This window comes from Argopecten irradians, chromosome 5 (genome assembly GCF_041381155.1).
Source record: "Argopecten irradians isolate NY chromosome 5, Ai_NY, whole genome shotgun sequence".
In the NCBI taxonomy this organism is placed as follows: Eukaryota; Metazoa; Mollusca; class Bivalvia; order Pectinida; family Pectinidae; genus Argopecten; species Argopecten irradians.
The window spans coordinates 46,516,140-46,543,652 of NC_091138.1; the positions used below are offsets into that span (position 1 = coordinate 46,516,140).

The following is a 27,513-nucleotide window of genomic DNA, read 5'->3' on the forward strand; positions in this document are numbered from 1 at the left end:
TGTGCAGTTATTATGGAATGCAAATACTCTTCAATCATGTTTTAAAAAAAGAAGTCATAATTTCATAAATCACTGACCAACTTCAAGGCCCAGCATATAGTGTTTATGGTGTCTTCAATAATTTGTTTCATTGATTTGTTTCATTATATAGTACCAAACTAGTATGACAGTTAAGGCCCAAGGGCCTACTAACCATGTTTCACATAGTTCAGGTATAATGGTAACTTGCAACAACTTGGATTTCACATGAAAAACTCTTAGATGTAATGTATAAGAAAACGGAGACCTGTATGGCAGTGTCTACTTTGCTGAACTGTACTTTTTTGTAAACACGTGTGTTAAACGTAATAACTTATATGTTGCACTCTATTATATTACGCTTTTTATTTGTAGTCATTTCATGAATTTGAGTATAACAGCAGTGTTGTACCTGGCTAAAGTTTTAATATGCATATAGTACGTTTATTTTGACCCAGGTTGCATGGTAAGATACAGTAGACAATTAATATTTCTTTCATCGACGTGGAACAAGTATAGGTTGTAGTAGCAGACATTAAAGACGACAACACATAATACAAGTGGTGTAAATACTATACATTCGTGTGATAGGTTGACCTGCGAGGTTAAGCAACACATATATTCTACCATGGTAAATATATTTAGGATATATGTTAGGTTTAGGTAAGCGAAATGCTACTTTGGATAGTCTCCTACACAGACCCCACAGAAAAAACAACTTTCCAAGTAGGATTGATATTCATCAAATTGGTGAGAGGACATAAGTTGATTTTACATATGGGTGTATTAAGATCATTTGAGATGGCTAGATAACTGCTCAGACCCATCCACATACTATACTGTAGTTACAAGGACCAAGGTTGTATGTCCTGATACTGCACTACCGAACCAATTCAAAGCAGTTACAGGTTAAACCCAGTACTCGAAAACCGACCTGCCAGCTCAATCAACAGCGGTTGCCATACATACCAGGAACTCGTATGCATAAAAAATCTAAGTTAGGATTTTTTCTTAAGTCTTGTACTTATAGCTAAATTTTCAAAACAGTTGAAGCGATTCTAAGATCTTAGCTGTTTTTTCATAAGCAATACTTAAAGCACCAAGCATGGGCGATCTTGACACTGATGCTTTCATCGGCAAACGCACCAAGCGGCGATCTTGACATTCTCACAGTATCCAGTATCTCGTAATACACCTGACAGGGACACAAAACTTTCCCCCTCTATGTGCGTGTTCGGTCATCCTATTAGGGACTTCATCCCTATATCCACCAGACCGGTATATTCCACATAACATATGGATGGAAAACATTAAGCAGCCCGCAAGAAGCGTTAAGGAACCGACATACGCGTGATAGCGAACGTTGGTCTGAACATACTAAATCGTCAATCCGCCACTGGTATTTGGAGAAGTACAAGTCGTATCCAAATACCAAGGCGGACCCCATCCCCCTCAAATGGGACAAGAACGGTATTATCAACTGAGGATCGCCAATTACTCGACCATATACGTAGTTGTCGGGTTGATGGGTCATGGACGTGTTACCCGCTACCAAACAGGACAATCCTCCGAAAATACATCCCTGTGTATTCCCCCTCCAGTCGCGTTCTTGTACTATGTCGATAAAGACATTGCCGATTGGCCTTCCGCCATCAGTGTTATCGTTACCTACGCTTGTCAAACAAGTCCCGCTCGGACAGTGCACCCATAGGTCCTAAATAAACTATACCCACGATTACCTTCCACCTTATAGTCAACTCCACACACACCCCTGCACCGTCAAATCTGGTCGAACAATAAAAACCGGCGTGGTCACTTCTGACTAAATGAAATATGTCTGGATGAGAATTAGTCACATTCCTACGACTCAGGACATTAGGGTTTTGTGACTTTACATATCAGACTTCTAGATGTTTCATTTTATGTTACACCGTTCGACAAGGTAGTCTGACATGTTTGTGATCATGTGTATATCAGTGACACTGCACCTCGAATTCACACTCGCCCAAAAGACCTGAGGGGAGATAGAGGATTATATGTTTTATACTTGAACATGTATGCGTGTACCATGTATGCGTCAGCCATGTCACACCAATTGCTTTAACATGTCCTAAGATCTAATTTACTTTGTGTGTCTTTTCAGACCGTGTTATTCAGATGCATGTAATAAACACAAACTTACAGGAAGTAAACTGGACTTGAAGTCCCCTACCATTTAGAGTAATATGAGTCTAATGGCACGAAAAAAAGAAAATTTAAGGTTATTGAAAAGCAGAGAAAAAGAGTCTCCTGTAATGTCCAATTGTTTGAGTTTTACCCTGTCGAGGTAGGGTGAGTTCAAATAATTAGCTGTTTGACCTTCTAATTATAATCGTATAAGGCGATTAAAGGAGAGACTGTAATAACGTTTTGGAGGCCATTTCTGGGCCCAAAAATTGAGGTCTCCAAATTTTCAGATATGGATATAGTATTAATTTCAATTGTTGGATTTGACCAATCATTATAGTACAATCCCCTAATTGAATTTGTGGATTATGAGGTTTTTCTAAGTAAAACTGCAGCATATCAGTGCCCATTGGGAACATACAAATAACCACTCAACTTATGTGCATTTAATGGAGAAAATGTGGATTTTTATTTTTTATGAAACCATAGAGCGCACTCATTGAACACAAACTTTATGTTTTCTCCGTAACAATGTATTAGAAGAGCATTTCCACATTTTTAATAATGTTGCGTATGCCATATTACTTGGATTGATACTCATGTGCAACCCTACAAAGCTGCAACATGTAGTGAACTGTTTGAAGTCAAAAGCTTAAAGAATGCTACCAACCGATGACAAATGTGGAGTATTTTTCACAATCATAAATATGAGCAAACGAATTTAGTATTTTTCTTCAGTAACAAAAAGAGTTTCTCACGTTACTTTACAACCAATACCAATCGCAGATTATGAATAAGTCTTTGAGCTTCTAATTATTAGCTTCTTAAGTTAAAACTTATAAAAACAACAAAATAAGTTAATTGCATAGCCCGATAGAAATATCGGTGTGTCCACTTCTACCTCTATAGAGATTGACATACTGATATGCGCCATGGCCCCAACGCCAAAATAAATTTATTTTATTGAACACACCTAGTTTTTTTTTTTTAGTGTTAATTAGTACACATATATACTTATTATATAATAACGATTGTAACACCAATCTTCAATGTTTCAATTGGATGCAAGTCATCTTTATTGCTCGGTCGGCGGTGGAGGCAGCTTTAAGGAGTAACTAAAATGCCGAAAAATAATCACTAGCAAATACCAGGAGTGAAAATCTTCATGGATTTGGGGGTGCCACAAAAGGGTCCAGAACCATGAACATATACTTCTAAGGCGCACACCCAATGATGACTAAACATAGTTCCATTAGCGGGAAATTCCCGGTGGCTCCAAAAAATGAAATCTTCAGGAATACATAATAATATCATTCTCATGCGCCGCCCCCGTTTTCCCGATTCCGGATTTTGAATGAACAAATTCAGTGTGGTCAAATCGCGCTTAGTTCGTTCCTGGTCCCGTCGTTCCGTCCGTCCGTTAACAAGTCTAGTTACCGCTATTTTCTTAGAAAGTACTGAAGGTATCATTCCAAAATTTCATATGTAGGGTTTCCCTAGGGGTGCCTCCCCACCCTAGTTAGTGCATATTTGCCATTTTGGACCAATCGGTGAACATGATGGCCGACAAGTCCGCACCAGTCTTTGATTGTTTATAAATGAAGTTACCACTAGTTCCTCAAAAGATGCTTTAAGGATTATTCTCAGAATTTTTCACATGTAGTGTCCCCCTAGGGATCTATTTTGTGCATCGCGTATTTTTGAAAACCGATACGAGAACAACAAGATGGTAGTCTCCGGCTACAGGACCGCCAATCCTTGAGATATTTGATAGTTGAAATTTGGTTATCCTTGGCGACATGCTCTCAGTCAAGAAAGTACTGAACTGGATCCTTGTCTCAAATAGGCATGTTGAGAGTTTCCGTCTAGGGGTGTCTGCGTTGGGCAATATTCGGCTTTTTGGGAGCCTATCCGGTGACACCAGATGGTCGACAGATCGTTCATCTTGGATTTTGAAACAACTGAAGCTTGTTACCTACTAGTCCGCAGAATATACTGAAGGGATCTTGTGCTCTAAATTTCAGGTGCAGGGTTGCCTCTAAGGAGGTCGCCGGATTTTGTGACGAACTAAGATAGATCTTTATGAACGCCGATCGAGTTGACAACTCGTGATGCCGACCTGGCCCGTGCCATACTTTATTGGACTTATTAGATCAATATGACAGCTTGTTTTACCTCTGTATTTCTCAGAATGACGCTCGAAGGGATCTGTGCTTCAAATTTTATGTGCAGGTATTTGCCTAGGTCCCTTGGGTAAGCTAGATTCGCATTTTGGTACCGTGATCGTAGTGAATAAAACTGCAAATGTGGGATTGTGTAACTATTGGAGAGGTTTATTTAAACCGGCGTATTTCAGCAAAAGTGTACTGTAAGGGTATATGTGCTCCAAATTGCATTGTGCAGGTTTGCGCCTTGGGGGGGGTTCTACAGGTGATTGAGCAGTAATTTGCATTTTGGGGACCAATCGTCGTCTAACACGGAAGGCGCGAGACAGGCCACCATCTCTAGATTTTGTCATTAGTGTTAAATGAGTTATTGTTTATCATTGTGTTCTCATAAAGTACTTGAAGAGTACAATGAATAGCCATCTTGGATTTCGATAATTGAACGATTTGTTATACGATGTTAATATTTTTTTAGTCTCTGTTATCAAAGGAACTATATTCTCAAATTTTCATAGGTAGTAATATCGGGTACTTAAAAAGTCTGAAGAGAGCAGAGAAAAGATCCCTCCGTTCATTATAGATCAGACATAGATTAATTCTTTGGTGGAACAGCCAAGATACCCTCTGGGATCCCTTGTTTTAGCTCTACTGGCCCAAACCCCTGGATGCTCTAGCGTCCACAGACGCCACCTCAGCAGGTCCACCTTTTCCTAAACGTTTTGACTACTAACCTTGGAACGTCCTCAAGATGGCGAGTTGACAGTGATTGGCCCACAATCACAGCCCGTCTGTGATAGCTTCCAGCTCATGTCTTGTCGTCTCCACCACAGCCCAGCTGGACGTCTTCGACTGCTGTTTCTTGACAGAGTCGGTCCACTGCTGCTTTCCTGTCACTGTCTCTGCCCTTCAACACCCAGTGCTGCAAATATTTCTCCATGTTGAATGTGTAGGAAATTCCTCTGCATCCGATCTCCACTGAGAAGAGCCGAAACACTTCACCCTAACAGGCCCTGATGTCTCCTGCCTTTTCCTTCATACTTTCCCTTCTTTCGCTCAAATGCCTCCTCACATCTTCCTATGGAACTTGTCGATTCCACCATGAAGCCATCTTCTCACTCCTTTGCGTTGACCATAGATGCAGGGATATTTCTGGACACAGATTGGTCTGGATTGTGATGTTGGGAACACGTACCAGTCTACTGTCTAGGGTCGACCTCTCTTCTGCTATAGCCTCCAATTTATAATCATAATCGTGTCTTTCAGAACCATTAGTGAAAAAATTGTGTTGTCAGTGGTATATCATTATCAAGATTCATAATAGAATTAGAAAGCAGGAAAATAATAAATGTCGTGACAACTTTGCATAGTGTCCTCGTAGCAAATGTTATAATAGAAACTTGTTATCAGACGAAGATTTTTAGTTACAGGACTTGAGCTTTCGAACAATTGTAATGTCCCCACCTGGAAGATGCTTCTAAATGCCTTTCTTGAACAAATTCAATGACAAGGGATAGAACTTATCTACACATAACCAGACATTCAAACATTCCTGTTTAAAAAACGTTCTACGTTTTCTAATATTGAAACATATTAATTAAAATTGGTTACCGACCGTCTTTTTCCAAAACTTCAAGTCACTACTTATTATCACATTTGCCAGTGGTACTTACAGCCCTAAGTGTAGATGTTAAGGTGCGACTAAAGGATATTTTCAATTTATTCATCAAAATATGATAATATATTTTCTAATATCATACTAATTGAACCAAGAGCATTGTGGTTTTCAATATAAGAACACATTGACTTCATCAAACTTTATGCATCAAACATTCCCACACTGTTTCATACCGCCATCTTTCGTTCGGGAATATGTTGAGTATATGATTGAAATGACATGAGACTCAGTTATAGTGTAGATTATGTTGTGATTAGATCCTATATAAATCAATTATGGACTTTTTTTTTTTCTTATTTTACTGAGGTTCTTTACTAAAATTCTGTAAGGGCGATATAACATTATATTACCGAAACAAAGGTCATTAATGTTTATATTAGATATGTCGTTTCTTTAAACAAATGTCAAAAACAATTACTAATGTGTATAATTAATTACACGAATATAGAACAAAAACAAAAACCATTATTTTTTCTTCATAACAGAATAAAATATTGAGCATCTGGCATAGAAATCAGTTGAGGAAGTTGAAAGGTGTTTGCAGATACTACCTGGTACTGTTTTATCCGTATGGTTTGAACAAGGGATATTGTATAATGCGGAAACATCCATTCTGCTGGATAAGTTAGTGGAATACGAAGGTATGAGATGTGTTTGTGGGACAGGCATTCGAGGGACCAGTTTACATTATAAGACTCTTTTTTATGTGGATATGAAAGATATGGATATTCTATCAACGTATGAAATGAGTATTTTTTCTCTTACCTCGACGTTTTATTACAATTTTACTACTATGATTTTCCGTCATTTTGAAATAAATTCGAATTAATCGAGTAATAATTTATCCCATTGATTTATTTTCTCACATTTTGTACAGGTCCAGTTATTCTATAAACACTTAATACATTTCAGTGCAGAACCTTTCAATCAAAGAGGAAGTATTTATGTTGCCTAAGTCAAGTTTACATAAAAAATGTTTTATCCACTATGGTTATATTACATAAGATCTCATCATATAACGCTTAAGCAATACCACACACGTATTTGACCTTTAATGACTAATGTAAATGACATCAAGGATTTCCTTTTTAACAAACATAAGTTTGTTAATGCTGTTTTATGTATCTAGCAAGTTTAAGAACGCCATACTATCTATAACTACAAAAATTAATGGTTGTCAACCCTGTAACATATATAACTAACGTATATTGTCAAAAAGGATGTCCCCCATGCTTCGTAACATCACTGATATTACTTTGGCAACATGTCAGTGGGAGAGAGAGAGAGAGAGAAAGAGAGAGAGAGAGAGAGAGAGAGAGAGAGAGAGCAGAGAGAGAGAGAGAGAGAGAGAGTCTCTAGCTATTAGCTGTTTACCGGTATATGTTTTATCAAGTTTCAAGTACATGAATGTATATTCTATTAACTATAAAACTAAATAACCCGAGTTAATTAACTAAAAGACATGTAAATGGCACGAAGGATGATTTTTGTCAAAACATGTTAATATTGTTTCTCTATGTCTATCACTTTTGTAGTACGTCACATCATATATCCTAACAAACGGTAATGGCACGAGTTAACTAAATGGCAGATATTGTCATCAGCGTCCTTTTCTAACTACAATTTGTAAATATCTTCTCATTAAACATTATGGAAGTTGTTCAGCAAAATTTGCAGCAAGGATAGGTTAAACATTCGGATAGCAAATTCACTCAGAAATTTTACTTTAGAATGATAATTTTACTTTGAAATTTGACTATTGGTGGCAAAACTGATATTTATAAGGCTTAGACATGATAATTTACTTTGAAATATGACTATTGGTCGCAAAACTGTTCTTATAAGGCTTGGTTTCAAGAAAAACATAATTGTAGTATATGATTTGATTTAGATAGTGACACGTTTACTTTTTTACTGTTTTGATGATTTTATACAAATCTATCAGATTAGTACTAATTTTGGTAAAATAACCTGGTTTAATTATCTGCTATCAGAGAATATCTGAATTAAGATGACTCTGAAATAATATGTCAAATTTTTTTTCTTCTACTAACTTTAAATATTCATATTGATCTGCACAATGTAATGAAAAAAATAACATAAACTCCTAACCCGGAAGAGAAGATAAGGAAGACCATAGTTCAGTCGAATCATTTGAAATGGGTTTGATATTTATTAAAATGTCCTTTACAGTATCGAAAAATTGTAAGTTTCAGTGGGTTTCAATATATCTTATAAGCAGATTCACGCAGCAATTTTTACTCTGACATGATAGTTTACCTTACTTTGTAAAAAAAGAATGTGTTTACAAATTATATTACATGTACTTAATATAGAAGATCTTGTAAATATACCGTACATGTATTACGCACAACAACCAAACGATAAGATGCCGTTATAAAAATGACCCTTCATCTTCTAAACAATAGAACAGCCAATCTTAGATCACTGCTTATCATTTTTGATGTGGTCATGATCAATGTATCACATCTTCACACTTGGCTGCACACTGCTTACAGATACGGAGAGATGTATTATATATGGTTGCACGTGGTTATCTTTCCTATAATCTTTGACAATATTTTTCTCACAAACTCAGCTCCTTACCGCTCCGAGCAACCGTTGTAAATGAATTATATAACATCTGTTGAGAATATGTATTACAGTATTTACAGTAAAACCTTTCTATTAAAACCACGCAGTGGTCTGAGTAAAAGTGGTCCTAATAGCGAGGTGGTCTTAATTCTTGAGATGGACCAGGTTTTCATCTCTGATCATGACGATCAATAAAAAGAAAAAGAACAGTAACTCTCTATCCTAGCTGACCGGTACATGATACATGTACTGTATTTTTGTTTCAAGATTTAAATTTTATGAAAAATGTAATATACATGTATATATAAATGTATATCATATTTTAATGCATGCGTATCTAATACAAAACAGTAAGTTTACAAATATTTCTAATTATTCAAGTTTGATAAATTAGGGACATATATATAATGACTATGCCATTTATATTTTATTTCTAGAGCATAACCATATTTTTTTTCATTAAATAATGTTTATAGTGTGTGCTTATTTAAATCTTAAACTGAATTTCACTGAAGTTGTTTTTGACAATCCAAATGGAAATACCTTTATATACATTAGTTTCTATTATGTTCTAATTATGATTTAAATATATATCGGTAGTGTAATTATCACATAGTATCACCTGTAGGCTAGACAATGAATTTTTTTCCCCATAAAGGGTTGGACAAAAATTATAACAAAGGTTTTTTAACATTAGTTAATGTAAATGTTCATCTAACCACAGAAAAAAGTTTACTCGAATCCCTGCATGGCAATGCCCTCGTTTTCGACACAAATCCAAGATGGCCGCCGTTAAGTCTGATCAACTTTTGGTATGCTCATAATTCTGGAAGTAAGCGACCTATAGATATGTTTGAGGTGTCAATTTGATGGAATTGGTGGATGGCGGATCGTTTGGTAACAATAATAGAGTGATAAGAAATCAGCTGAAGCGGTAAGGCTCAATATCATTACAATGAGTACTTGTTGAACACTAGTTTTTTGCCCACCATCATCAAATCGCATTTCTTCCGTGGTTCGGGGTCCGTCAGTAAAAATGCTTGTTACCGCTATTTCGGGGATGGGAACAGAGTTTGTATAAATTTTGGTTCTGACCCCACCAGGGACAGGAGGGGTGGGGCACACAACAGGGAATATAGAGGTAAATCCTTAAAATCGCTACTAGTCATAAAGTTCTACATTGGTTTTAACCAAAGAATATTGTTTTGGATAGGAAAAAGATTTTGTATAAATTTTGAGTCTGAAAGCGCCCAATAGGAAAATCACGGGGTAAATCTTTTAAAGCCGCATGATCCGTATCTTTCAGGGTCTGTAAAACAAAAAATAACAAGATATGGTGTAATAGCCCTAAAAAGTTATGAACTTTTCCCCAAATTACAAGTCTAGAAAAGTTAAGAGGTCCAAAGATATAAATATGCAAAATTTTATTTTATACTTACCGAGGTCCGCCAGAATGTCAAAAGTTAACCGCCTTCAAAGCTTAGAAATGCTACTTTGCGCATGTCCGGAAATAAAAGTTGTTTACCGCAATGGAGCGAACTTTGCAGTGAAAGCTCACCGGCTTAAGAATCAATTGCTGATTCGAAGTGAATAAGGAAACATTTAAACTAAAAAATGTTGTGAACTGCTGAGAATATTATATGGAAACGAATTCGAGCTATGACAACAACCATGATTTGTGAATGATCTACCAAAACCACTTAAACTGACTTCTCTTAGTCTCTATACGGTAAGTGGGGCCCTAAAAGGGGTAACAGTTATATTCTGTAAAGGTGTTTGGTCGCTTTTTGGAATTGGTACCATAGTTAAAATAGAGATTAGAAATCAGGAAAAGTGTTGATAAATTGGGGAACATATAACAGATTTAATCTTGGATTACAACAGAAGCATTAATAGAGTCATATTATACGTGTTTCCTTAAAAGATGATCGCATTCTTCAGTGTTATACATGTACATGTACGATATACATGTAGCTACTGTTAAAGGCTTACAGCGTCAGGAGTGTGATATCTTTTCCGATATCTATTTGTGTTTTGATGTATATCAGTGATATATATCCTTTTACTGTATGTATGGCTACTGTATTAAAGAAGCCACTTTCAAACTTAATTCATCAGTGCTCGTGTGTATAAGATTGTATTTTTTTAGACTTACAGTCACTTAGTCACGTACTCGTTATCCTATCTGCTGGTCTTAATTATATAAAATTCACACCAATACATCATAAGTGGTGTAAGTAAAGAATAGTAATTGACTTTTTAAAATATGTATTATATATTATGTCCGATATATTTAGGCTACATAAATTCTGGCACTAATTAGTACCATTATTCTTCACATGGAAATGTCTAGACCTATGTAATTCAAGAAATGACTAACTTAGTATCTAGTGAGGTTTGATTTTGATAAACGTGTTCAAAAAATGTGTAATTGTTATAAGTTTGTGTTTGACAGAAAACAATTGGAACTAGTTTGATTTACATGTAGGCTTACACTGAAAGAATATGTACATGCATGTATACAGTATTTATCTATGTACATAACTGACATTTACTCCACATTTTCTTTATAGAATATATGGGACCTTCAACCAGATGACAGAAGTGCAAGATGTGATGGCAGCTCGCCCAAAAATAAAAGGGAAAAACAACTACAATGTATCTCTGAGATCAAAACTGACAGTAAAAAATAAAGTCTGTTTGTAATGTACCCATTATGAACCAGAAAGAAATTATTTTCAAGAAGGAAGGACAGAACAAACCTAGCATAATTCTTTACTATTATCACCAGGATATTTTAAAATTATTCATTTCTTCTTCACACAAATGAAAAAAGGAATAATAATGATTATTGCATGTTTACACACCTAGTGTGTATAACTTTTGAATAATTTATATGGACAAGGATGTAATTCTAATTTATGAACAATAAACCAATTAAAATAATATATGTCATTTGTCTGAGTTGTTTAATTATGAAGTGTTCATTTCAGAAAATGAATAGTAAACAAGTACTGGAGCTAGATCAAAGGTTATTTGGGTCAAAAGTCAGTGTCAAATCTCAAGATATTGGCTCTATAGATATACTTCATATATCCCTATGTGTAATAAAAAAATCTTCTTGTTGTGTAATACACAGATTGCACATATATATAAAGAATATCCATATATCTGTAGAGACAATAGCCTGTGATGCATGCTGTTAAATTGCATTATTCATTTTTGACTATTTTAAGTTGCAAAGTTTTGATTGATTTAGAAAGGAATAGACTGACAATAACTTCTAATTAGTCCAGGTCAATCAAGGTCTACATGTACAAGCTCTTAGCAACTCCACATAATTAGTGTTTGGAGCAAGATCACACTAAAGGAATTAGGATTGCTTGAATATATAAAGATAAACTAACAAAATACAACTAATAAAGTTAGATTTTCCACCAGGTTAGACTATATACATACTAAAAAATGAATTTTACTGCAATTACTCTGATGACATGATAATCACATGCTATGGTCAGCTTATTTGCTACTGGATGCTATTTTGAACTCCAGTCATTTTCTATTGACTTAAAATTCAATGCACAATATGTGTACATGACACTATACAATGCATATGAATGTGCTATTTGTGCATGAATATGATTGTATAAGAAACACCTAGGTCTTTTATTATGCATGTTTCTGATTCATTTGATTCAGAGGCAAATTCACAATTCACGGCTGGACATCATATTATATGGTAGCTATATGGTTCATTGGCAAGCTATCATGTACATGTACATCACAAATTTAACTAAGGGAGCTGTCTTCATTATCTACACAGAAAATATATGCATAATTGCATGTTAGACATTCAGAACTTTTAACACACATTAAACCGCCTTATTGCAACCTCAAGCCCATTCTTTCTTTTATTTTTTTTTAAATTTTCTCTAATCCTTGAAATCATATAACCAAATGTTTATAGTTTCACCAGAAGTTTATCATCATGTTTTTAACGAACATGGAGCTTTTCCAACATAAATATCAGAAATATACATACAATAACATGTATTAAGTTTTATACTCGTTTATGGCGGTACATGGTGATTTATTTAACTAATAGATATGTATGTATACATGTATACACATACATGTATGACATTGAACAAAAATGCACATTATGTCAAGTTTGCTCTCCGTGCTTATTTTACTTGATTTATTATTACATTTCATTTGGACCTTTATAAAACAAGTTATATGGTTATCCATGGCAAGTCAAATATCGTCTGGGATACTTATTTAAAAAAATTATCACCAGAGATTTACATGTAGAAAACCATTTTCGTCTCTATATAGTACGATGTGTCTTGTCTATTTCATTATTTATCAACACCATTATTTATATATCTGGTACATTTTTGTGCAATTTATTATCTTGTCTAGTACGTTTTATGGTATCGCAACACGTATTTTATACGAAGTTTTAATACCGTTCCCACAAAAATCCCTCCGGTGGCCCCCGGAAATTAGGCAAAGCATAGTCAACCGATCGCCGTATTGTAACACTCAAAATGACCGAATGGAAGTATTATTTACACGACGTTAATGTATATATATATTGTTCTGAGGGACTCTTTAACTTCATCACATAACAAAACATTCACTTGTTCAGGATAAGTAACAAGTTCTTCCGTAGAAGTTCCTGCTAACATGAACGACACACTTTTGACTGGGCACGCCATTTCGTTTGGTCTGGAAAGTCACGTGATCGTCTACGATTGAAAATGCATCCCATCCTCGATACTACAGGGGTCCGATCACTGACGATATAATCCCATCCTCGATACTCCAGGGGTTCTGATCACTTACGATCTAATCCCATCCTCATGATATTCAAACACTCTGGATATCGAATTTTTAATCATTAATTTCTTTTGAACTTGGGACTTTTTGGGTGTGTAATTAGGGAAAAGTTGATAACTTTTTATAATATATGTACACTAATTTTCTTTTGTTGATTTACGGACCCTGAAAGATACGGATTATGCGGCTTTAAATTAAAAAAAAGAAATAATGACTCTGTATTAAGAACATTTCTTGCCATCACAAACCAGGTGAGCGATACAGGCCCTTTAGTCTCTAGATCTGGGCCTCTTGTTAATAATAATACATGGTCTTTTGTTAAGCGATATTTTCGATATATCAGCGCAGGTGGCTTTTTGTAAGTATGATTAGTTTTCACTTTCACTTTCCTTTCCAAGAACAGGTGTTGTTGAAAACGCCACTTGACAAAGAACACCAGCTCGCTACAGAGAATACAAACACGTCCTGATTTCTGTCGGTTCGGTCCATCGAAAGTAAGTATGCCATTAGTATTGACTTCACTGCTAATAATACACATGTTCTTGATTTTGTTAAAAATCTAGCTACTATTGTAGCGGAAAAGATATCACCTTTTCACTGACCTTTCCGCTACTGCAAGGTCCCTCTATAAAGCGCGGTGGCTAGTTTACAAAATGTCAGTTGATTTTAGCCGGTATCCAGGTATGTGTCAAGTTGAGCCGTGTTTGATCGGAATAATTTTCGACAAGACATAATCAATGGTCGGTCGTACCAACACCTTGCAGTAGCAGAAAAGTCAGTCAGAAGCTAAAGGGATATATTTTCCGGTACAACTAGTATATGTTGTAGAGTACCGGCGTATTACTAGTAATAACATGAAATTAAAAACTGCATGGTATTATATTTTGCATGGTAATATATGTTTTTACGTATGCACTTTTGATTATAACAAGAACGTAAACAAGATATGCTCTACTATAAATAATTATTATAAAATGCTTTTGAACTTTCACTTTCGTTTTTGTTTTATGGAATAATCGGTAAACTCCCACCGACGCCATTCAATCGACGTTATAATGCCCTTTGTATATCATTACATTACGATTTGTTAGTTTTCAGGATATTTAAAAAAAACTTGTTTGCTTCTATTAGTTCTTGGAATATTCCTCAGCCTAAAAGTTATTTTAAACTGAAGATCTACGGTATCGTATGCAATCGGATCCCCTCGGTGAAATTTCCGGTAATCTTCGAAATTTCCGATGATTGCCGGAAATTACTCCGAGATGCCGCGATTGTATTGCATATTGGCTCATATTTAGAATTTAATTACAATGTATATATCTAAGTCCCTATATCACGATAGTAAAGCAATAGGGTAACGAAACACCAACATGTGTAGAACGCAGGTGGTGGGGATATGACATAAGAACAGAATGTCTATTTTGTACACTGTACGGGTGGGGATATGACACGAGAACAGTATGTCTAATTTGTACACTGTACGGGTGGGGATATGACACGAGGACAGTATGTCTAATTTGTACACTGTACGGGATGGGGTATGGCATTGGAACAGTATGTCTAATTTGTACACTGCATATAACAAAATGAATTTTGAAACTTGTTGGTATACAGATGTCCGGGTTGTTTCTGGTGATACTGGCGTTGTTACTGTAATTGGCCGGCATGGTGTCTTTGTTGTGGTTCAATAATGATGGAGACCAATATTGTGTCGACGTTTTATTTTCTTAGTGCATTTTACAATATGCAGGCAATATACATTGTACATTATATCGGGAGCCCAAAATGGGACCACACACAAGGTGTGTGCTCCAGGTTAGTTCCCGCTCTCTCTAGCCCTGTCTAGCTGTCTCCCTGTATACATTACTGGTCAGCTCTATTTATAATAGTTAGTACATGTAACAAGATCTACAGAGCAGGTAGGTTTACACATCAGTATTTGGCCATGATATCTAATACCTGATATCTACTACCGCAACAGCCCACACAATGTATCCATTCCGTGTTATACAAGACTAACGAGGTATTATGATATGACCAACATGTGTGCAGATAACTGACCGTATACATGTACATACACGAGTAGCTTTAGTCTGACACTAGCCGAATAGCTTATTTTATGAATTCAAATGAAACTTATTATATTATATCTACAGGTGGGGGATATGGCACGAGAACAGTATGTCTAATTTGTACACTGTACGGGTTGGGATATGGCACGAGGACTGTATGTCTAATTTGTACACTGTACGGGTTGGGATATGGCACGAGAACAGTATGTCTAATTTGTAAACTGTACGGGAGGGGATATGGCACGAGGACTGTATGTCTAATTTGTACACTGTACGGGTGGGGATATGGCACGAGGACTGTATGTCTAATTTGTACACTGTACGGGTTGGGATATGGCACGAGAACAGTATGTCTAATTTGTACACTGTACGGGTTGGGATATGGCACGAGAACAGTATGTCTAATTTGTACAATGTATGGGAGGGAAAATGGCACGAGAACAGTATGTCTAATTGATTAATTTCTACACTGTGCGGATGGGGATATGGCACGAGAACAGTATGTCTAATTTGTACACTGTACGGGTTGGGATATGGCACGAGAACAGTATGTATAATTTGTACATTGTACGGGTTGGGATATGGCACGAGAACAGTATGTCTAATTTGTACACTCTACGGGTTGAGATATCATACGAGAACAGTATATCTAATTTGTACAATGTATGGGAGGGAAAATGGCACGAGAACAGTATGTCTAATTGATTAATTTCTACACTGTGCGGATGGGGATATGGCACGAGAACAGTATGTCTAATTTGTACACTGTACGGGTAGGGATATGGCACGAGAACAGTATGTCTAATTTGTACACTCTACGGGTTGAGATATCATACGAGAACAGTATATCTAATTTGTACAATGTACGGGAGGGGATATGGCACATGAGAACAGTGTGTCTAATTTGTATACTGTACGAGCTATGAACTATGTTAAAATCTATTTACAGACGGATTTCAACTCGATTTAACGAAAAATATGGATTAATGGAATTGCTATTAGACTGCTATTATAATAATTGTTTGCTATCAATAACATCAATGTATTTGGTTATTTTGGCTGATAATATAATGTATTTTCATTTTTTTATATGGCATATCAATTAACATCCCACAGACGTAGATCCAAGGGAGACAATAAAGTTAGTTAGTAAATTGTGAATTGATAAAAATAATTAACGGACGCTAAGATGAAGATTTTGCTTTATTTTCATTTTCTTATAAAACATTAAAAGGTAAATTCACAGTAAGAGTATATTGTCAGAAAACGTTATATGCATGTTACAAGTTTGGGTTCAACAAATTGCATAAAGGAAACTGTATATATTTTTATACAATTCAGGCGCGAGACGAAACGACAAAAACAAACAATGCATTGGAATAAATTCGATGTATGAGCTCATTGACACTTATCTGGTTTACGTATACAATTCAAACATTCAAACATGATATGTATCCCTGCAAGCGATATCAGACTGTTATGGTATACAAAAGATAACATGGGGATACTAATAATCAGTAATTTGTGTGGGCGTTTTCTTTTGTACTATCATAACGGATTCAATTCTTGAAGTATTAAATCGTCACTGTGGTAAGTAGATTTTTAGGTCATCTGACCCGAAGTCAGGATGACCCATTGTCATCATGCACCGTCCGTCATCGTGCGCCGTCCGCCGTTTGCCGTGCGTAAACTTTTCATTTAGACGACTTCTTCTCAATAACAGAAAGGCCCAGGATACTCATATTGGGACAACCAAGTTTGTTCAAATGAATAACCTTGACCTTGATTCAATGCCATAGGGGTCAAATAGGCTTAAATCTTTAAACGACTTTTTCTTTAGAACCGAGAGGCTCAAGGTACTCATATTAGGCCTATGATATGCTGGGATGAAGGGCCACCAAGTTTGTTCAAATGAATGACATTGACCTTCATTCAATGTCACAGGGGTGAAATAGGCTAAAATGTTTAAACGCTTTGCGAATAACACGCATGTATGTTGCACGTCAAAAATATGACAACCAATGCTTATATTTATATTTAAAGTGGCCATTACGTTTAAAAAAAGAAAATAGATGAAAAAATAAAGCATGAAAATAGCTTATACATCTGCATAGAGAAAAATATATCAGTCGATGGAACAGCCTATGGCGGGAAATACTGTGTGCTACTGGCTTCCGGTATGTTGTCATCGACAACCGACTAAACAATAGCAGTGGATGAATAGTCCAATCGATAAACCAGATATACAAAGATAGATACAACACTTCAATCCTTTTTAAGTATTTTAATTAGAACATTTTGTCATATTGATCAATTCTAAGAATATTTTAACAGTTTTTGCAGTGAATTCTCACACTGACTTAAATCCAGTGATTTTGTGACCTCTTCAACTTTGATTGTAGTAATAGTAAGCCCGAGCCTAACTGCCAATGTTAATATTGGACAATAACATGCATTGGGCTTAGTAGCAACATTAAGGTACTATACAGTGGTAATGTAAATCTGTCTTAATCTTCTTTCGGGTCTACTCTGGTGAAATGTCAGATTTTTTGGATGACTAGCTTTTTTTCTATAATAGCTTTTTGGAAATAGGAATTCATACCAAAGTTAAAAATGTAATCAAAATAACAAGGTGTTGTGCTTGATTTTTGATGCTGTGAAACAGCATTCTTAGGTACGCTAGGCGAGCCTGTGCACATCTAAACAATAAAACCACTCCACGATGAAAAATAAATGTTGTTTTGTTCATTTTACCTTTTACTTGATGGTATAAATAAATCGATCCTCGGTATTAAAAAATACAAACATTGAATTTTTACCTACATATGCACCATAGACGATGTGTTTTAAATGTTCAGTTTAGACTTTATGATTTTTGTATTACTACGCGTCTTGTGTACTCCCAAAAATCAAGAACAGCGCCTGGTTCGATGCCTTCCTCCGCGGCAGACTTACGGTCGATTTTGGATTGTGTATGTTTGTTTCAATTTTACGTAATTCATGGTACTGATCGATTAATGTAATCAAATGTTAGGATGATAATTGCAAAAGAAAGTTCTTATAACGTTTACATTTTTTTTTTTTTGTTGCATTGACGAACTATATCTTTTTATATTATCGTGAAGAACATTTTAAATATCGTGATTTTCGCTTCGCCGAATTTTTCTTATAATAAATCATGGCAAAATACTTTTGCCAAATAAAAGGTATATTATTTGGTTACTTATACCACTTAAATTTCTTTTGAATTACTAAGAACGCTAACATCAAGAAAACTTCATGCAAAGCATCTGGCTCAAGTACAGTTGGTAGTAGACTAAAGGTTACACATTGTGCACACGGTGTGAACTACGAGTGGACACGGAGTGCACGAGGTTTAGACTACAGGTAGACACGGAGTGCACGAGGTTTAGACTACAGGTAGACACGGAGTGCACAAGATTTAGACTACAGGTAGACACGGAGTGCACAAGATTTAGACTACAGGTAGACACGGAGTGCACTACGTGTGAACACGGTGTCCACTACAGGTGGACATCGTGTCCAGGTAAAATGTCCACTACATCCAGACCACAGACAGACTAGATGATGTGCCACAGAAATATGAGAAAATATGTATTGATTCTGCAGTCTATATGGACTTTGACAGATAGAAATAGTTATTGCGATCAGAAACATAATATTCATTGCAACATAAAAATTGCCGTTAATTACTGGAAATCATTTGTACTGCAATGTTTATTTGAATAGATACATATAAAGTAAAATGTATCAATATATATTATCAAACAATTTAATTTATAAATAAGGACGTTAATTATAGAATTTATAAAAGCAAATTAACTGCGTTGAAAATTAACTGCGTACGGTAAACCACATACCGGTTATGTCTCATCAATGGATAGTTCCCAGTAAAAACTGTTTTTCTTAGCTAGTGATAAGTAGTTTAAAGATGAATTTTTTTTCGTACGCATAAAGTGATGAACCTTGCGTGGAGTAAGATTTTTAGTATAAGCAAATCGTCGCCAAAGAGATATTTTGATCGGCAAATTATTTTGATTAAAAAGAATATATTGATGGGCATAATAAAAAGCAAGGACATATAAACATAAACAAATTAAATTCTTCATAAAATGTTTAACTGTGTATGTTTGGAATATAGTTTTCTAAACGGCAAGGTGCGCGAAATAGTTTGTATAATACGTATACATTTGCTACATGGAACCTGGCGCGTTGCAAAGCATTGGAAAAATGAGAAATCGTTCATAGACGTTAAAATCGGCATTAGAAATTACACTTTATTACACTCAATCGATTGAGAAACCTGTAAGCACTGGCTTAAGAAAGCAAAAAATTATTATCGGGCATGTGGCTGCTCGTTAGCATCAACACTGTTTATGTTCAAAGGACCGATCGCTAAAATGTAGGTCACATGTCTGATAACAAACAGACAGAAATCAAAATAAATCCAACTTCTACCCAGTTAAACTGTAGATTCATAGTTGTTGATTAGATTCTGAATTTGTCATAATTATTTTAATTCTAGAAACCTTGATAATTTGACAATATCCTTATTTTGACCTTCTTTTACAAACCGCGTGAGTTATATGATAACAATATATATATTAATGTATGATCCATACATGTAGTATATTGTTCACTTAAATTTTGCCTGCTCGAAAGGTAGACCCCTAGGCTAGGACTGCAGTTGCCATGGTCACTTGGACTTCATACTGTTCCATCAACCACACGGGTATGATAATCTAAATTACCTAACATTGGCCAGAGTGGGACCAGGGGCCTGGGGCCTTCTTTGGGCACCCTTCAATATGTTCAGTCAAGTGTTCTCACAGACTAACAACACCTGTATACATGTAGTACCTTATCCCAACCCCAGGAGGTCCATTTATAGCATGCATGTACTTAGGTGGCAGCCTCCTCTACATACATACATTGTACTCATCACACAAATACGTACAGTTATACAACAATGCTAGTCAATAGGGATATGTGTTTTTAACTGGTAGTGCATTTTAATGTATTTGTTAATGAAGCTTTATATATTAAAATTAAAAATAATCTAAATACCAAGTGTATAGTTAACTAAAAAAACATTTATTTCAAGATTATTGGAATACCATATTTCATCCAATATCTTTTCATTAATTTAATTTTTTTACACTGGTTTTTTTACATATATCAGAAACCTGATTTATCATGACTATGTATATAAAATACCATGTTACAATGTTGAATAAGTTCCTAATCTACATTAATTTTGATTATAATATATATATGTATTATTGGTTAATTCAAGGTTGTGACAGACATGCATTATTTACGCATTGTACAGCTACCGTCAGCTCTTCACTTCCCCCCACCCTCCCCCCCCCCCCCCCCCCCCCCCCCCCCCCAGGAACCGGTTGTGTACATGTTTTACCCAGGCTCTACAACAAGCATGTACATGTATCTAAGAAGAATGGTACTTATGTGTTTCAAACTCATGAACATATGTGATTTTTAAACGGTAAAGTATATTTGTTTGTCTTAACAAACTTCCATAGAAACAATTCTAAAATCACATATTATATAAGGATACTGCCCCCATTCTCCAATAAAGCCGTGCAAACACAGAAGGTAACGATTCTGCCCTCTGGCCATCTATCGATGGTCACCTTGAGGCACCTGTATAGCTAGGATACTGTGGCTTACCTGTATGTTTGACAAGTTTATAATTATTGGACCATGACGCAATATACGGTCAAGATAAACTTGCAGGGGTTGGGATCATAATAACTTATTGTGTGTACCGGTAATTAAGAATCAAAACAAGCTGAATTGGGTACTTGTAGGTAGACTAGCCACCAATTAGTGGAGGACGTCATTATAGTTTGAAGTGGATTTAATTCTGCATGATCTTTTTAAATGACGTTCAGTTTTTAATAAAGAATATGTAATTAAGTTTTTTTTTTTTTACGTACAATACTTTTAGAACTTAAAATAGCAAGAAAAATATATTAAAAAGTGTATATATTTTAATGAAAGACGATCTACAAGGGTATCGCTAGACAACTGATTGATAGGCACCAATCTTTTTGTTTAAAAGCTATGTATTACACCGGTATATGATTGTATTACTGATTAGCTTATTATAAAAGAAAAAGTGTCTCAAAAGCACATTAGGACTGGTTTTTGCTGCAATTCAAAGTTGTTTTTGACTTGTGAAAATGCTTGATGTAAATGATATATATATTTACCCATAAAACATTTACTTTTGTAAAAACGTAATATAGGACAATTTAAGATAAGAAATGGAAACTACTGATATAATATTTAAATAGACTTTATACATGTACTTAATGAATATAAATCAATCTTATAATACTTTTGCAGTGAAAGGTTTTATTCATGGTATAACTAAAACCATATTGCTATTTTTTAGGTTATATATACGTGTACATTAAATTGTAGATGTTGTAATTAAAAAAAATAAACACTTTAAAACTTTATAATTATGTATTATTTCAAAATTGTAAGAACTTATTCTTCCCCGATCCCTAACTGTAACACATCACCATTTGTCCTGTCTAGGTACTCAAATGTACCTGGGACAGCGTTGTCCAACTGTAGTGGACACCGAATAACGTCGTTCACACGTAGTGCATCTCCGTGTCTACCTGTAGTCTAAATCTTGTGCACACTCCGTGTACCTACCTGTAGTCTAAATCTTGTGCACCCGTGGTCTACCTGTCTGTCTAAACCTCGTGCACTCCGTGGTCTACCTGTTAGTCTAAACCTCGGTTGCACCTCCGTGTCTACCTTGTAGTCTTTAAACGTAGCGTGCCACTCTCGTGTGCGTAACATAAGGGGGTAACCTTTTAGTCTAATTCCAACTGTTTAATGTCTTCGTAAGGCTTCACGTACTATAACACGATCAATAAAAGTTTTTTGTGTTCGATTATGCTCTATTCTTCGCAAAAATATACTCATTTTTTTTACTGGCTTGCTGCGAGGTGGCGAACCTAAAAAAGGCCACTTTAAGTTGCTCGTACATACATGAGATCTAGATTATTCATCTCTCATATATTGGTCCAGTATTTTGATCATAAATTTTTGTTATAGTTTTTACTTTTAAATATTTATAGCAGTTTTGTCCACAAAACTCCCAGTGGACTAGAACAAGGGAGGAAACTCGTATTCAAAACAGTTACCTTTATTAACTGCGGCATTTGTATAACCTCAAGTGAGACAGTGAAATATCTTCATGGTATATAATAATATAAGTAGTTTTAGGTAATTTATAATATGGTCGATGATAGCTGACAGTGACCACCCCAAAACCAACGTTGTTTTTGTTTTACTATGAATTACAAGAGGCATTGATTACATCAATCATTTCTTCACGCAACAAACACTAAGAGAGTAGACATATAGAATATTACAGGTAGCCAGACGAGCCTCCGGAGAAGCAGTGTTACCAGTGAACAGCAACAACCAACCACATCAAACTCTCAAATCTAGTGGAGACACAAGGTTTACCTATAGCGTAAACCTGTCCAATAAAACAGCAGGCTAAACACAAACCGAAAGACTACTTCGTAAAAGGGGTTGTATACACCGCCGCTAGCTGGAAACTCAAAACGGTGCCTACATAACCTGATCCAAAGGCGTTCTTGTTTAAATGAAGAATACAATGGGACACCACAAACCCATGAAGTTCCACAACAAAACCAATGGAAAAAAAGCGATATGTGGAAAAACCTGGTTATGGTCCCGACTTTTGGTGGAGGCCATGACTTAATTATGTTTCAAACGGAACTGTAAAATAAAATCTGGCAATTATTTCCAATGAATGGGAAGCACTAATGTGGGACATTCGTATGACATGCAAGGGACAGAATTACCTCCAGTGTCATGAAACAGTCACATGCAAGTCCTGGAGCTAGAGGTTTACAGTGGTTCAAGGTACAACATACTGAGTATACGGTTACAATTATAAATAGTATTTTTGTGGTTTATCTCTTTAGGTCTCAGCCAAAATCAGAACTGGCTTTGACGTTGGCATCCGTCAGTCTGTCTGCCCTTATGTTTGTTTTACATATGGTAATCTGAAGCTTCTTCAAGGTTAGGTATATAGAACACAGACTGGGATTTAAACTGCGGTAATATTGCGTTAATAAAAATCGATTCCAAGAATTCATCCAATAATAGATAAACACAGATAACTTGTGCATGTAAGTTTCTTGAATTGCACATTATATGCAAATGGGATTAGACACAAGTTGTACTTTTGTCTTCTCCGGTTTGTTAGTAAGTTTCTATAAATCACAACATACTGTATACGGTTACAATTATTCTATTATATTGACGAATTCTATGTAATCAAATATATGTGTATTGTATCGAGGATCATGTATTCGTGAATTAACATCATTCTGAACCTAGTTACATAATGTACGTCGACTTTATTGAAATCGACACGCCCACTTAATAATCCTGATTGATGGAATGTATTTGAAATACATCGTGATTATGTTTCAAAATGTTTCCTTCTTTAAATTGTTCAGAGTCACTGGATGTTCTTCAAAAACCATGGATTCAGAATGTTGATTGGAGTAGCAAGGTAATATAGCATTCTACAATCTAGACTCAAGTCATTAATGCCCAATTCATATATATGTTACAATCTGTAATTTCTCTCTTAGAAATAATCTTCTGAATAAGTGGGCCTTAGGAATTACTCTTTTGAAAATGTGGGGCTTAAAATTATATCCTTATAATATGTTATTAACTACCACAAATTTCCAATATTTTGAGAATTACAATACTTATAATGTATAGGATTAAATTCTCATAAGTACAAATAAGAGCTCAAAATGATTTTTTCCAGTACTGAAAAAATCATTAAATTTACATCTACAGCGCAACGGTGAAAGTATATAAGGTCCGACCTTGAAGTCCAGTTGTAATCTATAGTTTAATTTTACATTTTTCCAGTAAAAATTGATTGTAAAGCGATCAGGGATGCTTCCATCTAAACATACATAAGTCGTAAAACAAGAATTGTACATTGCATAAACGTCGTCTTGTAACTATTGTTTATAAAGCGTACATATTTGTACGCGCCTTTGAATGCTTTTCACAGCTTAACCTTTAATTTTCAATAGACTACTTAAAAAATAATAACGTGTGAAAATCCCCCCCCCCATTTATGGCATATATATCTTTAACAAAGTCGACCTTAGAACAGCTGATGTTGCAAGATATATTTTGACGCCTGATTAAGAAATCATGATTCCTAATATTAAATCCTTCCGATATTTACATATATTTATGTCGCAATCAAGTTTTCATTAACAGTTGAGATTTTTGTCACTATATAGCCTGCGATTAAAAGTATTGTAAATATCCCAGTATGCTATCGCTTAAATAATACATTGCAACAGTTGAAACACCGTATTGAGGTAAATATTCAAAATATTACGTTTCGATCATCATAATTACAAGTTAAATGTCTTTGATATAATATCAAGAAGATGCCACAGACAAAACTAGGCTGATATCAATACAAATAATACAACGTATATCTATCCGCAGCTGGAGGAGGAGCTGAAAGACAAAGTGGCTGCCTACAAACCATTACCTGGCCTAGATCTCCAGCAGGCGAGGATCTTACTGGTGGGACAGGTTGGTGCGGGCAAGTCGAGCTACTTCTACACCATCAACTCCATCTTCAGGGGACATATTAGTGCTCAGGCTAATGCAGGAAGTGCTGAGCACAGTCTAACAACTGCTGTGAGTCGAAAATTTGAAACTTTTGTGAACAGTTTAAAACAACACCTGTATGTTTACAGGTTGTAACCTATAGTTTAAATTAGTTTAATTTTACATTTTTACAGTAAAAATTGATTGTAAAGCGATCAGGGATGCTTCCATCTAAACATACATAAGTCGTAAAACAAGAATTGTACATTGCATAAACGTCGTCTTGTAACTATTGTTTATAAAGCGTACATATTTGTACGCGCCTTTGAATGCTTTTCACAGCTTAAATTTTGGTTTGTTTTCAATAGATTACTTAAGAAATAATAACATGTCAAAGTTCCCCCCGGTAAGGGCATATATGTCTTTAGCAAAGTCGACCTTAAAACAACCAATGTTGCAAGAAGATATTTTGACGCCTGATTAAGAAATCATGATTGCTAATATTAAATCCTTCCGATATTTCCATATATTTATGTCACATTCAAGTTTTCATTAACAGTTGAGATTTTTGTCACTATATGGCCTGCGATTAAAAGTATTGTAAATATCCCAGTATGCTATTGCTTAAATAATACATTGCAACAAAACACCGTATTGAGGTAAATATTCAAAATATTACGTTTCGATCATCATAATTACAAGTTAAATGTCTTTGATATAATATCAAGAAGATGCCACAGACAAAACTAGGCTGATATCAATACAAATAATACAATGTATGTCTATCCGCAGCTGGAGGAGGAGCTGAAAGACAAAGTGGCTGCCTACAAACCATTATCTGGCCTAGATCTCCAGCAGGCGAGGATCTTACTGGTGGGACAGGTTGGTGCGGGCAAGTCAAGCTACTTCAACACCATCAACTCCATCTTCAGGGGACATGTTAGTGCTCAGGCTAATGCGGGAAGTGCTGAGCACAGTCTAACAACTGCTGTGAGTCGAAACTTTTGAAACTTTTGTGAACTGTTTAAAACAACACCTGTATGTTTACAGGTTACCTATGATAGATCACGAACATATAATGTTTAAACTCTAATGAAAAATGTATCACCTACCATTAATAATGGTATTTTAGATTTCAAGGATTTTATCAAGTTAAGTCAATTTGATAGAAGTATGAAAGTAGGTCCTTGAACTGTCTTTTAAGATCGCAGAAAGACAAAATGAGAATATTGGTGTTCTGTACGTAACAGTAAAATACTTGTTTGGTTAGAAGTAAGTTCATTATTCACATTTTTAAATTGTTTAACCATTATTTAGTACCGGATATATCAAGTACGAGACGGATATGCCGGTAAAGCCCTCAACTTTCGGTTATGTGACACCCGTGGCCTGGAAGAGGATCAGGGTCTGGATGATAGAGATGTGGACTATCTACTGGACGGTCACGTGCCTGACCGCTACAAGGTCAGTGAATAGAGTGTAAAATCTTACATGGGTATTCTACGTAGATAGGGATATTTAAAGTGAAAGATTTTGCTTTCTCGTTCAGAGGGTTGACGACTAAATTATTTTTGTAGCAACCACGGGATATTATCCCTGTGAAGTATGGGAGAAATTTATATGTGCCATGCTATATTGTAAGATCATTCTTCGGCAGTCATAGGTTAGATGTCGTGACTATACAAAAACAACATAATTCACCTATATATATATTTACACATTCTCATTATTTATTTATTTATTTATTTCATAAGCAAATATGAATTTGAATTGGTATTGAAATGGAACATGTAAGTTTAAGTCGTCCTGGCTATGAGCCAGTGGCGACGTGTTAATCTAAATGTTCGTACCCTGCATAAAAATTGTTTGACAGATTTCCAGTCGATGCGCACGCATACACCGACTTACTTCCGCTTCTGAGAATACCAATATTTAACGCAACGTATAATCATTAACAACTACAAGATCTTACACTAAATCTCCATGAATGTGTTATTTATTGTAATATTTCTTACACTAGTAAGGATGTATAAAACACAAAGAAATTTTTCAAACGTAATGAAAATATTGGATTTAGAAATTATCGACGTCAAAATAAAACGGAAGCCCAACATTAGTGTATTCATCGTATGATTAAAGACATGTAGAAATAAAAAGTAAGAAATGAGGGTAGTATTTTGTTGTTTCGTAATTATAAACTCCATATTAAACAAACACGAGTGACATTTAACAAGTGATTTTATTTTTGTTTGTTACTTAAGGGTCAACGTCA

General features: G+C 35.4%; 1 protein-coding gene across 1 annotated transcript in view; it reads left to right on the forward strand.

Annotated features, from left to right (window-relative positions):
- Positions 1–27,513, forward strand: part of LOC138324045 (interferon-induced protein 44-like) — a 111,362-nt gene that overhangs the window by 70,878 nt on the left and 12,971 nt on the right. The window contains exons 4-6 of the mRNA XM_069269051.1: positions 24,104–24,159; positions 25,134–25,331; positions 26,559–26,705. Of these exons, the coding sequence (XP_069125152.1) occupies positions 24,104–24,159; positions 25,134–25,331; positions 26,559–26,705 (401 nt within the window). The remainder of the gene's footprint in view (positions 1–24,103; positions 24,160–25,133; positions 25,332–26,558; positions 26,706–27,513) is intronic.